The sequence below is a fragment of the Conger conger genome, chromosome 10 (genome assembly GCF_963514075.1).
Source record: "Conger conger chromosome 10, fConCon1.1, whole genome shotgun sequence".
Taxonomy (NCBI): Eukaryota; Metazoa; Chordata; class Actinopteri; order Anguilliformes; family Congridae; genus Conger; species Conger conger.
Genome location: NC_083769.1, coordinates 22,607,016 through 22,625,075, shown reverse-complemented (window position 1 = coordinate 22,625,075; position 18,060 = coordinate 22,607,016). Strand labels below are relative to the sequence as shown.

The 18,060-nt window shown below is 46.0% G+C and overlaps 2 protein-coding genes across 2 annotated transcripts; one reads left to right on the top strand and one right to left on the bottom strand.

Moving 5' to 3' along the window:
- Positions 1 to 95: 95 nt before the first annotated feature.
- On the bottom strand, positions 96 to 7,889 carry wnt10b (wingless-type MMTV integration site family, member 10b). Its single transcript, XM_061258755.1, has 4 exons — positions 7,816 to 7,889; positions 4,482 to 4,744; positions 1,726 to 2,147; positions 96 to 611 (listed from the first exon to the last, which is right to left on the bottom strand). Exons 1-4 carry the CDS (start codon positions 7,887 to 7,889, stop codon positions 96 to 98), a joined length of 1,275 nt encoding a protein of 424 aa, XP_061114739.1.
- Positions 7,890 to 12,056: 4,167 nt separating this feature from the next.
- wnt1 (wingless-type MMTV integration site family, member 1) lies at positions 12,057 to 17,476 on the top strand. Its single transcript, XM_061259075.1, has 4 exons — positions 12,057 to 12,157; positions 14,560 to 14,813; positions 15,029 to 15,294; positions 16,985 to 17,476. The coding sequence occupies exons 1-4, from the start codon at positions 12,057 to 12,059 to the stop codon at positions 17,474 to 17,476; spliced, it is 1,113 nt and encodes a 370-aa protein (XP_061115059.1).
- The last annotated feature ends 584 nt before the right edge of the window (positions 17,477 to 18,060 follow it).

Here is an 18,060-nt window from a genome sequence, read left to right as displayed (position 1 = left end):
GGCGGGGCGAGACGGGCTGAGGCCGGGGCGGTGGGGAAAGCAGACGGGCGGGCCGTGGCGGGCGGGGCGGGCGTGGGAGCGGGGCGGGGCCTCCCTCACTTGCAGACGTTGACCCACTGGGTGACGCGGCACTCGTCGCAGAGCACGTAGCAGCACCAGTGGAAGCGGCAGTGGCAGCGCTGGCTGCGCGTCTGCTTCAGCACGTTGTGTCCGCGACCGCAGCACAGCGAGCCGCAGCCGTCCATGCGCGGGCTGGTCTTGTTGCAGACGCGCCCCCTCGTGCCCGGGGAGTCCACCGCCGGCTCCCGCTCGCAGAAGTCGGGCGACTTCTCGAAGTACACCAGCTCCCGTGACACGCCGCGCCGCCGGCCCCTGGCCCCCGCCGCCGGGGACGACCGCGGCTCCGCCCCCCCGGCCTCGCCCCGGGCGCGAGAGTTGAAGACGCCGCTGTTCTTGTTCTGCGAGTTGATGAAGATGGCCGACAGGAACTTCTGCCGCAGCAGGGACCCCACCAGCCGGAACTCGGGGGACACGTACCAGCAGGTCTTGAACTGGCAGCTCCCCGACGTGCCGTGACACTTACACTTCCTCTTCATGTTGTCTGTCACAACCTGCACAACGAAAAGCACACCGCTGACGGGTCAGACCTGCCTGCACAGAGAGAAACACCAGCTCTGATTGGTCACATTTTCATGGACAGAGAGAAAGACCGCCTCTGATTGGTCACATCAGCATGCACCTAGGGAAACACATCTAACACAGGTCATCTGCCTGTGCAGAAAGGGGATCAGCTCTGGTTGGCTTGTACTGAATATACAATCAGAATGCTCTGGAATTATTGGCACCCTTGATAACAATTGAGAAAAAAATGCTGCATATGATAAACAACATGGATAATGTTATGTTGATTATGTTTAAATATATGGGAAAACGAAATACTTATATTTCAATACATTTACGTTTCAATGTTTTTATTTAGTAATCAAATCTTTTCTGAAAGACACGGGTGCAAAATTATTGGCAACCCAACAATTATTATCGATAAAGTCAAAGAAAGTGAAATTGGCAATACAATTTTCTTCAATTTAGTTAATCTCAGTCTAAAGGAACTATATTATGTCATTCCATCACTGTTTCATGAAACTGTTTCATGCAGGATTTAATAAGAAAGAAAAGACGTCAGAGTCACACTCTCAGGCGATTGAGTAGGATCATCTGTTCACTCTGTAACTGCATAAGGACATCAAGTCCTTTTTTCTTGGCCTAAGTATCTCTGCTGGTCTAAGTAAATAGTTAATAGTGCCTTTATCCAAAGCGCTGTACAATTGGCCCATATTCACCAATCACACGCACACGCACACGCACACGCACACACCAACAGCGATTGGCTGCCATGCACGACACCAACTCATCAAAAGCAATTGGGGGTTAGGTGTCTTGTTCAGGGACACTTCGGCACACCCAGGGTAGGATCGAACCGGCAACCCTCCGACTGCCAGACGACTGCTCTGACCACCTGAGCCAATGTCGCCCTGTGTACAAAATAATGATTGAATGCAATTTGCTGACATTATTGTTCATGAAAATACTAAAATAGCGATTATCTGCGATGGCTCCCTATTCAGAACAATGAATAGGGGGCTCCGCCTACATCCCTATGACCATTGCGGACTGCTCAGAGAAGTCAGACATCACGCAGAAGGAGAGCATGCTGGGGGCTCCCACCTGCCGGCCCACGCGGTTGTTGTGGACCCTCATGCGGGCGTGGATGTCGCGCAGCGGGGACTCGCGGGAGTCCAGCCAGTCGCGGGAGAAGCGCTCCCCGAAGCGGGCGTCGTGGCTGCACCCGCCCCACTCCCAGGTGTCCTGCAGCGTGGGGGGCGGCTGGTCCTCCGGGTGTGAGTCGGGGGAGAGCTCCAGCTTGTCGGCGGCCCCGGGGGCGGGGGGCGGGACGGAGGCGGCGTGGGCCCCACGCTGCAGGGTCTGCAGCTGCAGCTGGGACAGTTTGAGGCGGATCTTGTCCTCGTCCAGGCGGCGCTTGGCCTCGCAGCCGCAGCCGCGCAGCTTCCCCAGGCTGCAGGCCGCCGCCACCGCGTGGGCCACGCCCGCCGCCAGCAGGGACAGCGAGAAGGCGCTCTCGCGAAACCCTGCGGGGACACGCCACGTCAGGGCACTGCGTTCTCACAACCATCCCGATCACGGCGCACAATACCAGGACATGGCTGACAGACTTACCCAAACAGAAGAGATTGAAGCACCACCGCTACAGACTGCGGTTTGGCTCTGCTCCCATCCCCACACCCAGGCACCCATGTCTTTGTTTAATATTTTTCATACCTGACTACAGTATATATGATTATCTATCTGTATTCATGTGTTGTATTATGACTCTAGGTTACCTAAACACAATGCTTGAGTAATGTTGCTTATAGACTCACTGGTCTGGGAATGACATGGCATGAGTGTATCCAACTATTCTCTTGTATTGTAAGTGATAAAAGTATCTGGTAAAAGAATGTAATGTTACAGTGTCTTGAACTATTTGCTCCCTTACTGATTTCCTATATTATTGCATATTTGTAAAATGGATGGCTTCATTTAATTAAAAAAATGTGAAAATATGAAATATCCATATTACCCCTGTGAAAAAGTAATTGCCCCCTTTAACTTTATAACTAGTTGTACCAGCAGCAATAATTGCAACTAAATGCTTCCTATGGTTTCATATCAGTCTTTCTCATTACTGTGGAGGAATTTTAGCCCACTCTACTTTGCAGAACTGATTTCTTTCAGACAAATTGGTTGGTTTTTGAGCATGATTCAGGTCCTGAAACAAGCAGTTTTTCAGTCCAAGTCAGGACTTGGCCACTCTAAAACTTTAACTTCTTTCCAGCCATTCACAAGTGGACCTGTGTTTGTGTTTTGGATCATTGTCTTACTGCATAATTGTGCTTCAGCACACGGACAGATGATCAGATTTTCTCATACAGAGCAGAATTCATGATTCCTTCAATAATGGAAAGTCGTCCAGGTCCCGAGACAGGAAAGCATCCCCACACCATCACACTAAAACCACCATATTTGACTGTTGTTATGATATTCTTGCTGTGAAATACTGTATTTGCTTTATGCCAGACATAATGGGACCCATGTCATCCAAAAGGTTGTACTACTTATGACTCATCTGTCCATAGAACATTATCCCAAAAGGCTTGGGGATCATCAAGATGTTTTTTTAATGCAAGAAAAACATTGATGTTTCTCTTGGTTAGCAGTGGTTTCCGCCTTGCTACTCTTCCATGAATCCAGTTTCTCCCCGTCTCTTTCTTATTGTGCAGAGTCATAAACACTGAGCTGAGCTCAGGCCTGAGAGGCTTGTAGCTCTTTGGATCTTCTTCTGGAATCTTTTGTGACTTCCTGTATGAGTTGCCTCTGTGTTCTTGGAGATATTTTGGCAGGCTTGTCACTCCTGGGAAAATTCACCCCTGTTAAAAGTGTTCTCTGTTTGGGGAAAATACCTCTCACTTTCAGTTTGTTGGAGTCCTTGGGCCTTAGAAATGGCTTTGGAGTGGCCTAGTCAAAGTCTTTACTTGAACCCAATAGAGGTGCTGTGCTGTGGGCAGGACCAGAAACGGGCAGTTCATGTTCAAAAATCTACAAATTTGTCAGTAGCAGTTATACAAAGAGGAGTGGGAAAACATTCCATCACAGTGACATGAAAGACATATGAAATTATAAGGAAGCATTTGGTTGCAATTATTGCTGGTAAAGGTGATCAAACCAGTTAGTTTATCTGGGAAATTACTGTTTCACATGGGTGCTCTGGGTTTTCAAAATCATCTTTCAGTAAATAAATGCTTTTTTTTTTTTTAAATGCATCACATTTAAAATGGAACTTTATTTGAAAATGAGGTTAACCAGAGCCCTGTTAGCCCCGTTAGCCAGTATAATTAAAGGTTTATCTTTAGAAAGTCCAAATCCTGTAATTATTCATTCTGTTATGCGAACGCAGCGATATTCCTAAACTGTCCGTCACCTGAATATGACACATTATACCTTGTTGGAAAGGGTAGGAAACCCCAAGAAGCATGCCATGTTTTACATTAGTTTGGTACTGAAATGACATAGCAATGCATTTATGCAACAATAGTAGTTCAAGACGACATTTGCTTAGGTATAGTCCCGGCAAAGATATAGTTTTCTCAAAAATGGTTAAACGGATTGCGAAATAAACTTCTATTTGTGTAGAGAAATGGTATCAAGGATTGTTCGAATATGCCTTTTATGTGTTTGAGTCTGTGGCGAGGTGGAGGTTGTAAACTGTGAGTGTGGTCAGTCTCACACCACCCCCACCCTCACCCAAACCCGACCCTAACTGCCCCCGGCCCGGTACCCACACACCCTTCACTGGAGCCCTCACTGAGACCCAAACCCAGCCCCGGCCCCACCCCGGCCCACCCCGGCCCCACCCCGGCGCTCACCGCGGTGCAGAATGGCGCTGTGCAGGGGCAGCTTGCCGCTCTGCTCCAGGGTGGAGCAGTTCCAGCGCTGGTCACGCAGCTGGTGCTGGCACTCGTGCAGCGCCACCTGGAGGCCCTGCAGGGCGGAGGCCGTCACGTCGGGGCTGCGCACGCACAGACGCATCTGCCGCTTGCTCAGGCCAGCCAGCCGCAGACACACGGTGTGGGGCGTCAGCACCGGGTCGCCCGCCACCTTCAGGCCCAGCACCTCGTTGCACAGCACTCTGGGGAGGAGGAGGTCAGAGCCAAGCTCATTTCTTAGTTCCAAATATGTTCTACTAGCCAGCTCTGAAACCATAGAAGAAGGCCCCTCACCAGCCGGTGGGGGTTTGGTGCCCTGCCATCGCACTTTCTACTGGAATAAAACTAAATATGAAATATGCTTTTAATTGATTAATTTTTATTCTATTTCTTAAGCCCAATCACATCCCCGCATTCATACTCTTGTTCTGTCGCTGCACCACTCAGCTGATTGAGCCGAGCCTCTCCACAGAGAGTCTGCCAGCCGCCGCGTACGGCTGACCTGCGGCCCGTGGGCTGAGCTGTGCGAGCACTCCGTCAGCGAGGAAGACGTCACGCAGCTGCCACAGGGAGCAGCTCTGATGCGCTGCAGTGAGGGCCGTGCCCCCCTGACTGAGACTGCTCTCCCGGGGGCAACACCGCGGGCAACTGCACCCCCTCCAGCAGGGCGGCTGGCCACAGTCACCGTCAAGATTTATATTTGATCACGGGGTGCATCCACATGACCCAGGTGTCTCTTCCTCCCCCCGGGTCTCGTCGAATGCGGGGAGGAAGAGACACTGACGTCAGAAATGAACTCCCAGCATGCATCCCAAACAAAGACGAATGCACCATCCTTTAAACAGACACAAGGACCTACCACGGTTAAGTGGTGCATCAATGTCTACCGACTCATCTCTGGAAAAGAAAGGGGTTCCACCGCCAGTAACTCAGCCTCATTGATGGGAATTTGAATCCGTCTTACATCTGTTCTGAATCTTCCCTGCAGTGCAGGGGTTCCCAAATAGTTCACCTCAGCCCCCCTTCACCCCCCAAATGATTGTGGCTAAGGATAAGGATCGGAGTGAGTCAGCAAAGCATCCCTGCTGATCTCTGTTGATGATAATTTGCCCTGTTAACTGTGTTGCTTCCTTAAGATATTCCACCCTTCTGCCCGTGATTGACATTCTGCATATGCATGCCTCCAACACGACTGTGCAGGCCATCGACGTAATTCATCACAGCGCCTCGTCCGTGATCATAAATCCAAAGTCTCTCACTCACTGTCGTCATCTGTACGAGAGGACAGGCTTGCCCTCTTTAGGTCACCACAGATAGACCGATGCGAACATTTTAAAACAATTACAAGAAAACTTGTACTTTTCCATAGCGCTTGTTTTTTTCCCCTGGACTTCATGTGAGTACAATCTCTGCTCCAATGACCTGCTGATTTTCACTGTGCCTCACCCTTCCTCTTCCCTCTTTGGGAAGATGGGTTTTGGTTTCTATGCTCTCCTGGGTTGGAATATGCTCCAGGATCAAGCTTGGTTTCTTCTGTTCATTTGTTTATTAGGAGTTTATTATAAACCATAATAGCTAACACAGGTTCTTGCAATGGGTTGTATACCTGTAAGAAGTAGTATCAATAATAGCATGCTGTTTTCTATTTTATGCTGTGTGTGCAAACCACTTTGCCAATACTCCCCTTACTCTTATTTTATCTACCGGGGACCCCCCTGTATAAATGAAGGATAAATATAATTATCTTATTTTAAATGGTAAATTCCGCCCTTATTTCATTAATCATTATTTGATGCATTATAATTATTGTATGTGCAGACAAACTTAAATATTCTCTAACATGATAATTTGATCCAGAAAAATTGACAATTCAGCCTGGTGCAATGAGTCAGTGGTCCATATAACTGCTCACCTGCCTACATTTTGTTTATGGGGAATGCCAAAGAGACATGATAGGACGTATAAGCATGATGAAAAATCTGACGGAATTGGCCTTTCTGAAAATAATAATGGGAATTAGAAAATTACAATGTTACATCTCTCACTTTTTGAGCAGAATATTGGGTCCTGCGATTCAAACACAAACATACTGTAGTTTTCCCACTTGCTGGTCTTTAAGTAGACAACCAGAATAGCAACCCCACACCCAGCGCGCGACCCGACAGACACACGCCCACACATCGGTCCAGCACTGCAGTGCGTTTCTGCGTAACAGACAAGACGCTCGCGGAAATTCTGTGCAAGAGTCCAAGTCTTAATTGCTTGCATGTTTCTCGCGTATTGTTCTTTGCTGCGAAGGATTTTGGTGATCTCCATCACTCCATATCTAAGCTACTGTTTCCCGTCCTGGACGTGAACACTTCCAGAAGGTTTTGCGTGAGATGTTCTTCATTGAGATGATTTTGGCCTCTTAAAATATAATTTCAAATATTTGACTTTGTACTGTGTGGTATTTCGAGGTCAAATATAGGCCTATAGCCCATCCCCAAGAGATAAGACTTTTAAAATGTAATCAATCAGTCAACTTACTTACCAACCTATAGCCGCCAGTCTACATATTTCCCTGCAGTCTATATCGATTTGATTTGTGGATGAAAGTTGTCTCTTTGAATTTGGTGATTTATATTAATTGAGTACATAAAACTGGACTTTACCAATTTTGATATACTGACTAAGTCCAGTTTCTAAACAGTTTTACTGTTTAATAGGGGAAAATACACTGCAGCTTAAAGAACAATAATCAAACATTCTTCATTCTGTGGGCCGTTCCAATGCAATGGAACCAGTCTGTGTCTTTAGTCATGCTGTCTCGCGACAGATCCAAAGCCGGTGGTTTTCATTAGCGCCTCGTGTGTGTGTGTGTGTGTGTGTGAGTGTGTGTGTGTGTGTGTGTGTGTGTGTGGGTCGTTCTCAGACACTGACTTTGGAATAACCATTGCTGTTAATATTCGCACTAGCATATTCATAATCATAATACAAATAATAATGGTGATCTTGGTTTGATATTTTTAAAAACAGCAGTGAAGCGGCTTTTGTCTGTTTGCGGAATATCCTCGTCCATACGTCAGTGCACACAAAACATCCTATTATGACCTGCCACTGAAATGTAGAACAGACTATTTCTCGGAGACACCACAATACCTCAGTATGCACCTCTACCCCACGTCCTCCACACAACGCACTTATCTCTATGTATGCTTTATCTCGTTCTGTGAAACGCAAAGACCTCCCAACATGGTCTTGTTCTTTCTTCTGTCTCTCTCACTTTACTTACGTGAACGCAGGTGACATCAACGCTGTGGCCAAAATCAAGAAGTGTTCCCAACGGCGTTTGTGTGATATTTCCATTTCGGTAAGCGTATGTCCTGTGGTGACATGAAAACGCTTGAGTAATATTTTTATTCTGACCAGAAATCAGTACCGCAGACGAGTCAAATGCTTTTGTTCTTAAAAGTTGAGATTGTCGAGGTTTCGGGGAAGCGGTAGAGGAGAGAAATAAAAGAAAAACTGCGTGAGATGGGACAGAGTAGCAGAGACTGCCAGGGGAGGGGGGAGCAAGCTAAGGGAGGGGAGAGACCACTGCGGGCGGTTGTTTTTGAAGTTGTAAAGTAAAACCAAACATAGTGTCCATAGCAGGTAACGGATTCTGTTAATTAGTCAGATAGATCTTCACTTCAACATTAGCATATCCTTTGGCAATTCGATAATTTAGCGAGGGGATGACATTTTATAAACAACAGGGATAGTGCAGCATCGCACATTATCATCATCATGATAATCAATACCATACTGCTGTATTTTACGAGGTTTTGGGAGAGCGTAAGTGCAGCTACACTTGAGAATCAGAATCTTTAAAAAAAAAATGTAATAGGATTGATTCAAAAATGAACACACATCATCAATTATTTATATATGCGCAAAATAAATGGTTCGATGAAGAGGATACAAGGCGAAAATGAAATGGAGGAAGAGGGGAACTAAAGAAGATCTATACAGTTTTATAAGAGATGGGTTGAACATCGGAATAAAAGAAGAAAAGAATCATGAAAGTTCCAGTCAGCGACAGGGAGGCAGCAGCAGGCAGGCGCGCGGCAGTCCTCGCGGCGCTGGAACAATACCCAGTCTGGACTCGCGCTCATCTGTTCCTTCTCCCCCCTCCTCCTTGCCCAATCATCACGTTTGCTTATTATTGCTATTATTTTACTTTGTTCCAGATTTATTTAACATTCAACAGCTTAAAACGTATAAAAAAAATAAACCCAGTTGGAATTAATATTTACATAAATAAATGTACCTCAATTAATTAACTGCTTTCTAACGGTTGAGAATAATAGAGTCCTCCTGAGCCATTTGTTTATTTTATTAAATCCCTAAAATGAATGGGTGTGCATGATGTCCATTTTAAAAGTTCTGAAGAACGGAAGGAATTACGAGGATAATGGTACCCAGGTAGTTTTGCCAGATGCTGCGCGCTGCCCAAATAAGTCACTATCCCCCACAGTAGTCCGGAGGTGGCTACCGGTTGTGTCAAGATCGGTCTTAACTCTTAACCCATGGTGACACTTGGCGGGCCAGAATCTTTTCTAATGGGTCTAATAGAGTAGCGAGACAAAATGGCCTACGGATACGTCTATAGGCCACGACTCGCTTCAAAGGTAGCTACCCCGTTTCAAGAATAGACATTAGATTCAAATGTACAACCTTTTATTCCCCCATATGATCACTAGGGCAGTGCAGTTTATCTCGGTGTTTTCACTCTTGAATAGACAAGAGAGACAGACTGTCAGTAGGCCACATATTCTCACCAGAAATCTGAAGATATAGATGAAGAGAAAGAGGGACTCCAACCTCAACAGTAATGAGGCAGTTTAATAAAAATTAAGTTAAAACCCCTCATAACCGCCGCTCACACACTGACAAGTAATTCCTCCTCTAATCTCTAATTCTTTCAGAGCTCTGGAAATGAAATGTGCATTAGCATTCTGCCTTGGCGTGTATATATAAGTGGCTTAAAAAGTGATTTGAAGTTGATTTGTATATAAAAGGCGGCATTTTAACCGGATTGCCATTCTAATCTGCTTCGTGCCGCGTGATTGACCCAGGACGCCCATTTGCGCGCTTTCAGGAGACGAGGAATAAGCAATGGACAGCAGTCATTAAAGATCATGGACAAAGGTGCACTTCCTTCTCTCGGCAACGAGCGATAAGCTTCATAGGGCACATACACTGGGTGCGCATAGGGGACTTGTAACTCCACAGAAAAGTCGTGTAGAGTACGTCTATGCTTTATCTCATTTTTTAATCCGCCAAAAGCTATAATAAACTTGTATACGTTCGCTAAACATGGGGATTCGCGATAGATTTAAGTCGAAAATGAAGACTATTTCCAAATGTTCCGTGAAGGTGGAACGGTTTATGGCCACAGATATGAATAAATGGGTAATGGAGAGAGAGAGAGAGAGAGAGAGAGAGAGAGAGAGAGAGAGAGAGAGAGAGAGAGAGAGAGAGAGAGAGATACTTCAAAGAAGGCCTGTGGTCCAGATGCGATGCTTGCTTTTATTCGTATTAATTAGCCTTTATGGAAGAGTAACACATATCCACCAGTTTATTCGTTATACAAAAAGACGAAATAATTGGTTGCGTGCATGTGTTTGACTGTAGTATGCCTATCTGCATTGTAGTAACGAAATTGGTAACGCCACATTATTAATATTATACTGCTCCCATTTGTGTCCCACGTATTCTGTGTAAATAATATGAAATGAAATATATAAATAACTTGAAGTAATGAAATTAAAATTTATTAAAATGAAATAACTTTTCTGCAGTGCTTTGTGTGCGTTAGTCTGCGGTGTACACATACTGTAGGCTACTAATATCTTGGTGGTTGATTCTGGTTGTGCATATCACATACCAGCATGTAAACACATCTGTGAGAGGCGGAGAATATTTGATGCACAAGTATACGTACGATGGTGCCCATTACTTTACGTTGTTACAAATACCAAAAATGCTTTGCTGTGCACGCTTCGTCGTGCTCCCCGAGTAGCCTGAAGTGATATAAAAGGCGCAGCAACAGAGTGCTTACATTGAGCGTATGATTTGTCCTGACAGGACATGTAACTTTCGCGCACCGTCTGTGTGCGCACGTGTGGGTGCGCGCGCGCGGATTTGTGGTTGTCCGCGTGCGTGCGTGAGGTAGAGAAAAAGAAACAGCCAGAAAGAAGGAAAATCTGACAGAGAGAAAAAAGGACAGAAGGAAATAAGTAGGCAGAGTCGGTTGTGGGAGTTAACTCAACCACTTTGGGGTGAAAAGGGGGCAGATTAGATGGTTCAGATTCCCAGCTCCTGCTACTGTATCTATTCCAGCCGCTCCGGGCTGTACTGAAGGACTGAGTCCAGGAACAGGGTATGAGCGGGCAAGACGGATACAGGGGGGATAGGGTTTTTCATACCGTGAAATAATTCAAAGAGGGGCAAAAGGAATCGACCCGCGTAGCTTCGCCCTATATGCATTGAATGATGCGCTCATCTCACAGGGAAGATTCCCGTGTTCTTTATTTTTCTCCCCTCTTCTTTCTCTCCTGATATTGTCCTTTTCCTTGCGCTCTATGAGGGGAATTAATTTATCCGTCCATCCAATCCCATTCAAAAGGAGAGAGAAGAAAAAACAGAGGGAGATGAGAGCTGCAAATCCCTTTTTTATTCCTCTTGTTGCGCTCAATAAGTGAAGAATGTGTCGCCTATCAGTCATCGAGGGGATCAAGTCTGCGGGACTGTCCCACGCGCTCAATGGGCTCCACAGAGCATCACTTGGACAGACAGGAGTGAGGAGGACAGCAGAAGCAGCTTCCCATTGAGGACACCACAGCATCCGCACAAGACTCCAGAGTGCTTTATCTTTTTCCAGCGGCTTTAAAAAAAAACTAAAAGAACATTTAAACACAAGTCGAAATTTTCGTCCGCATATTTGATTCGCTTCATTCTTATTTTTTAATTGGGAATTCGGTGCTGGAGCAGACCATGGCTACCTGTTCTAGAATTATGTCGTTATAGGACGCGGATTTATTAGCCTATTTCATGAATTCTACCAGATAATAAATGCAGGTACTCTGAAGTGAAAGGGAACTGAAGATAGAAACGAAACAGGAGCTGGACGAAGCACTTGTTTGCCTGTTATACCCAGACTGATATCGCAAAAGGTGTCAGTAATTTCCGTAAATATATGAATACAAACAAGAAATAGTTCGTGTTTACAAGAAATAAACATATTTTCTGAGAATTATAAAATGAACTCTGAACAAAGGGGACACTTCAATAGAGAAGAAAACAATATCAACTAAATTTTAAACGAGCACATTACGGTATTAAGCGACCGCATGCATCAGTTTTGTTTGTTTTATTTCTGTTTATTATCCTGAACGAACAGTAATTTATTTCTCAGTTTTGTTTTTCAAAAGAATATTTAAAAGGCGGAGCTCTATTTTATTTTTCTGATTCAGCCCCGGATACACAATGCGGATCCTTGTGTTGCTTGTGTGGGTGAAAGCCGCGTGCGTCCTGCTGGTATCCTCGCTCTCCGGCACTGGGGCAGTGAACAATAGCGGCCGATGGTGGTGAGTTCAGTTCACGTGATATATACTCGTTCCAAAATAATACCGTAGTACATTCTAGAAATTTGGAGAAGCCTGTTGCATTCTAACTATTGTTACGATGGGCCTATTAATGCACCACGCGGAGAGTTATTAGCCAAGATCACGTCTACATCACTGCCATTTGATTTCCAGGCCACTCTCATATATTTTAACTTGAGGAAAGAAATGTCATTAGTCTGACTGTCGTGAACTATCATCCAAAATGATACAACTATGATTTCATATTACGCACTTGGATGGAAATTTGTTGTGGTTTACCTTGTAACAGAGCAGTGGTCTTCACAGCTATGTTGGCACTTACAATACATCAATCAAGCAATGTATTTAGTGATAATGAAAACTGTCTGTGCATCGATCGCAGGTAGGTGTGGAGTGGTGTCAGGTGAGTGCCACTTCTGTCAGTTCTAAGATGCAGCTCATTGGTCAATAAATTAGCCTACCGCTCGTGTGTGGATAAAATATTTGTATTTAGTAAGCTGAATATAGATAGTGAAGATAGTGTAATAGTTTAATTTCGTCGGTGAGAATAGGAGCATTGAATGAACACCCGCCAGAGCACTTGATGGATATCCACATGGAAACGGTGTGAAATGGTCTTCATTGAAGACACAAATTTAAGCGTGGTCACAATTCCTGCACAGGTGATATTCCGCCCGTGAACCTATTTTTTTTCCTTGTATTGTAGCTACACCTCCAACGAACATCGCGGCTCATATTAACAGACCAGAACAAAAAAATAATTGCAAGGCCTATCTTAGCAATCTAAACTTTATTCTACATGTGCTCGTTTATTTAATGACAGATGTGCAATTCTTCCTTAAATTCCACCCTCTCCCTCTCTCATTTTTGACAGTGTGGCTTGAACACGTGACAAGTTTTTTTCAGCCCAATGTGGGACAAATTAAACGTGGATTTATTTTATGGCTGAAAGCAATTCCATTCTAGGTCGCACTCAGGGTTATTCGCGTAATACACGGAACACCCCAAATAAGATTGTTGTTTTGCATCCAAGAAAACGGATTATATTTACGAGATGTATTTAATAATGTGTCAATCGATACATCGATCCAACCACACTCCAGACAAATAGGCGTACAAATAACTTCGTCGATGAATCCCACAACTGCGAGGTCGAACAGGGTTACAAATTACATTGGCTGGATTCCATGACCGTTGCTGTTCGTGATAGCCTATCAATACTAATTAAAACTGATATATAAAATGTAATGTACACAAAGCCGTATTTTAAGTAAAAGCTGAACACCTGGATGTTCCGCGGTGGGTCAGCAGTTCAGCATCCCTTGAGATGTTTCCAAAGTGACGTGATCCACTGCCGTTTTTGGCAACATCCAGTTTGCTTCACTGCTCCACTTGATTCTCGATCTGGACATACCATACTCATTTACAGCACTGACACATGCCAAGAAAATAAACAGAAAAATACAGAGAAAGAATAAAACGGGATTGGATTAAGTATCCGAAGAGCAGATAATTATTAATGTTCCAGCTGCTTCAACCGCGGTAGCCGATGGGGTCAGTCTGCAAAATAAGCAACTTTTGGAACTCGGATAGCCGAGAGGGCCCAACGAAACATGAGACCAAAAAAAAACAAACATAAGTATTTTTATAAGATTAATAGCATACATCAGATTAATAAATGCGCAGATGCATGCAAATCGTCTATGTGGGAGAATAGAACGACGTTATAGCTATAACTGTACGGGGATATAGAACCATCGACCTGACACAATTTGACTAATTTATTATGATCCAACCTGTTGTTCCTTTATTTTAAGGCTATGCCACTAAAATCTCATTTCCGCCCTGGTGTGTCTAGATTTGTATTTTCTTCAAAGCCACAGATAGTTTCTTTTTGTGGAATGCATCTATTGTGTGACTTGAAACGTGCTTCGTAGGCCTATGTCAAGTAGCCTAAACAGTAGCCTATTATGCGTTGTCATATTTTCAGGATACAATATCCCTCGTCCTAGCCAGCTTATTTTGCTGTTATGTAGTTATGATAGTTTAACAGCTCTGAGGTGGAGGTTAATAGGCAGATGTTTCATTTTATTTGATCAGCCGAGAAACATGACAAACGCAATTTTCATTATTTTGTTGCATCTCGTACAAACATTTTCTTAAAGTAATTATGTGGTTTACAAGAGGCTATTTGCTTGCATCTGTTCAATGCAGAAATATTCCGCAATTCATCCAGTGAACTAAGGGAAACTAATTCTTAACATTTTATGCTTCTAAAGCGTAAAGGCCAACAACGTAGCTAAACAATTTACAAAGCAAATTCGATGTATTCAGGATGGAAGATGTCTCATGCTCTCCCTCATTGATTTATCCTGTCCTTCCAGGGGGATCGTGAACGTAGCGTCCTCTGCCAACCTCCTCACCAACTCAAAGAGCGTGCAGTTGGTTCTGGATCCGAGCCTGGCGTTACTGAGCCGCCGCCAGCGGCGCCTGATCCGCCAGAACCCCGGAATTTTGCACGCTATCGCCGCCGGTTTGCACGCTGCCATCAAGGAGTGCAAGTGGCAGTTCCGCAACCGGCGGTGGAACTGTCCGACCACTCACAGTCCGGCAGTCTTCGGCAAAATCGTCAACCGCGGTGAGTCTTTCTCTTCATTCATAATGAACCAATTGCCATTACGTGTTCTTTACGGCATCGTGTTACCTTGAATATGTCCTATTAGCATTTGAAGAAATTGGTGTAAAAATTCGACATATTATGCGCTGGTCACAATGGGCGCATATCAGGCGATTGATCACTGCAAGCAAAACCACTGTCCTTTGGTCTGAGAACTGTCACTGTTTGATGCGCAGGTTGCAGAGAAACCGCGTTTGTGTTCTCCATCACGAGCGCGGGCGTGACCCACGCTGTGGCACGGTCCTGCTCTGAGGGGGCCATCGAGTCCTGCACCTGTGACTACCGGCGCCGAGGGCCTGGGGGGCCCGACTGGCACTGGGGCGGCTGCAGCGACAACGTGGACTTCGGCAGGGTGTTCGGCCGGGAGTTTGTGGACTCCAGCGAGAGGGGACGAGACCTCCGCTACCTCACCAACCTGCACAACAACGAGGCGGGGAGAATGGTGAGCACGAGCACAGGAAGGCCTCCGTCCAGGGCCCGCTGTAGGCATGGAGGACAAGGATAGCCGCCTAGGATGCCAAACACAAAACAAATACAGATGTTGCAGCCATGATAGTTGGCTGCCCCTCCGGCCCAGAATTCCTAAAACCGCCGCCCCCCCCCCCCCCCCCCCACCCCCCGTCCCCAACTTGGGGGCAATTTCTATTGCCTCACCCCGGGCCACAATCATGAGAACCCCCCCCCCCCCCCCCACTCCAGTCTGCAATCCAAAATCATTTCACTCTTGTGGCAGAAAGGCTAGAGGGGCACCTGCTTCTGTCACACTTTACGATTTAGTGCCCATAAAGTTGTGTATAATTACATAAGTACAGAGCTACTACTGCAGTGGCCACTGGTCTGATCACATCGTTCAAAGAGAATCTCAGAGCAAACATGTGTGTGTGTCAGGCAGTCAGTCAGGCACTGAGAATGTCAATGAGTGTGTGTGAGTGAGTGTGTGTGTGTGAGTCTGTGTGTGTGTGAGTGAGTCTGTGTGTGTGAGTCCGTGTGTGTGAGTGAGTCTGTGTGTGTGAGTCCATGTGTGTGAGTGAGTCTGTGTGTGTGTGAGTGAGTCCGTGTGTGTATGAGTGAGTCTGTGTGTGAGTGAGTGAGTCTGTGTGTGAGTGAGTCTGTGTGTGAGTGAGTCTGTGTGTGTGAGTGAGTCTGTGTGTGTGAGAGCCTGTGTGTGTGTGAGAGTCTGTCCATATGTGTGAGTGAGTCCATGTGTGAGCTAGTCGTGAATCAGTCTGTGAGAGTTAGTTCAGTAGTTGGCCAGTCAATCAAGGTGCGAGTTCAGAAATGTCAGGACTTTCAACTTTCCTGGAATCAGTTGCTCATTTCCCATACAGCATTCCTGTTCTTTAAGCCTGTGTTTCAGGGTTTTCCCCAATAATTTATGACTCCTTCATCTTATCCCACAATGACATTCCATGTCTTCCGCTCCCCTGATCCACAGCGCTAATATGTCAACATTTTAACAATGTTGGGCAGCATTGTAGGTAAACTGCCATTTGGTTTTGAAATAATGCTATAATGGGAACACTCCCCAGACAGTATTATAGCATACTGTTTTGTTCAAACAAGTTATGGCGAGGTAGCATTGCATGTCATATACAATTTAAATTTAGTATTTTTATATTTTAAGAATGTTCCAAATGTTAGAATCATATTGAAAGAGAACATTCAATTAACACATCCACCATTCAGATTGCTTTTTTAAAAAACTGGAATAACAAAACCGACGATCCTCCAATGTTTCTTGTGACTTTAATAATAGAGCACCACGGACCTCCAAAAAACCAGACAAATTTACTTGGAACTTACTAGGTTTCTTGGGAATGTTCTGGCACAGAATCTGTAGACCATTAGATACTCAGCTCTGTAACACTGAAAGCTCCTTCTCCCTGCTGCTGAAGCCAAAACATTCCAGCTTAATGCATTACGGGGCCTGACCAAGAGCAATACTGTGGCAATATGTGTTCTTTACTGTAATATTGCCACGGAAACTGTTACCAACCAGAAGCTCCTGTAGCTAAGAGAGGACAGATGGAATGCAGGAGCTGAATATCTGGTGAGTCTAAAGAATCTGTGCCTCCGGGCAGCAAAAGCACTAGCCAGATTGACAGCTCCCTCCCTGTCTCCCCCCCTTGCAGACGGTGTCATCTGAAATGCGTCAGGAGTGTAAGTGCCATGGCATGTCGGGCTCCTGCACGGTGCGCACCTGCTGGATGCGGCTGCCCAGCTTCCGGGCGGTGGGGGACGTCCTGAAGGACCGCTTCGACGGCGCCTCCAGGGTGGTGTACGCCAACAAGGGCAGCAACCGGGCCTCGCACCGGGCCGACCCGCGCCACCTGGAGCCCGAGAACCCGGCCCACAAGCCCCCCTCGGCCCGGGACCTGGTGTATTTCGAGAAGTCCCCAAACTTCTGCTCCTACAACGGCAAGACGGGCACGCAGGGCACTTCCGGGCGGAGCTGCAACAGCTCGTCGCCGGGGCTGGACGGGTGTGAGCTGCTGTGCTGCGGCCGCGGCTATCGCACCCGGACCGAGAGGGTGACGGAGAGGTGCCACTGCACCTTCCACTGGTGCTGCCATGTCAGCTGCCTCAACTGCACCAGCACCCAAATACTGCACCAGTGCCACTGACCAACAGGGCCCAAACACTGCACCAGTGTCACTGAGCAACGGGGCCCAAATACTGAACCAGTGCCACTGACCAACTGGGCCCAAATACTGCACCAGTGCCACTGACCGACAGGGCCCAAATACTGAACCAGTGCCATTGACCAACGGGGCCCAAATACTGAACCAGTGCCACTGACCAACAGGGCCCAAACACTGCACCAGTGCCACTAACCAACGGGGCCCAAACACTGCACCAGTGCCACTAACCAACGGGGCTCAAACACTGCACCAGTGCCACTAACCAACAGGGCCCAAATACTGCACTGGACTCTGTCCACTGCACTGTATTCTAAGGGGAAGATGGATTCTGTTGGTGGATTCTCATAGAAATGAGGGAGATCGGGAGAGAAACCACCGCAGGGAAGGAGAGAAGAGAAGAATAATCTCTGGAGAAGGAGCAAAAAAAGAAGCTTTCATTTTTACTTTCAAAACCCCTTTTTATTATTCAATCTGTTCAGAGCTGAATTTCTCTACATCATTTTGAAGCTGTCAAATACAGCTGGCTTACAGAGAGAGAAAAAGAGATTGAGGGGCCGAGAGGAATA

What these genes read in the sequence shown, in the direction of transcription:
- wnt1 (XM_061259075.1), top strand. Translation starts at nt 12,057, where the DNA reads ATGCGGATCCTTGTGTTGCTTGTGTGGGTGAAAGCCGCGTGCGTCCTG. An exon ending in AACAATAGCGGCCGATGGTG is followed by an intron (nt 12,158 to 14,559) that starts GTGAGTTCAGTT and finishes CTGTCCTTCCAG; the next exon opens with GGGGATCGTGAACGTAGCGT. An exon ending in CGGCAAAATCGTCAACCGCG is followed by an intron (nt 14,814 to 15,028) that starts GTGAGTCTTTCT and finishes TTTGATGCGCAG; the next exon opens with GTTGCAGAGAAACCGCGTTT.
- wnt10b (XM_061258755.1), bottom strand. Translation starts at nt 7,889, where the DNA reads ATGGAAATATCACACAAACGCCGTTGGGAACACTTCTTGATTTTGGCC. An exon ending in TTGATGTCACCTGCGTTCAC is followed by an intron (nt 4,745 to 7,815) that starts GTAAGTAAAGTG and finishes CCTCCTCCCCAG; the next exon opens with AGTGCTGTGCAACGAGGTGC. An exon ending in CAGCGCCATTCTGCACCGCG is followed by an intron (nt 2,148 to 4,481) that starts GTGAGCGCCGGG and finishes GTGTCCCCGCAG; the next exon opens with GGTTTCGCGAGAGCGCCTTC.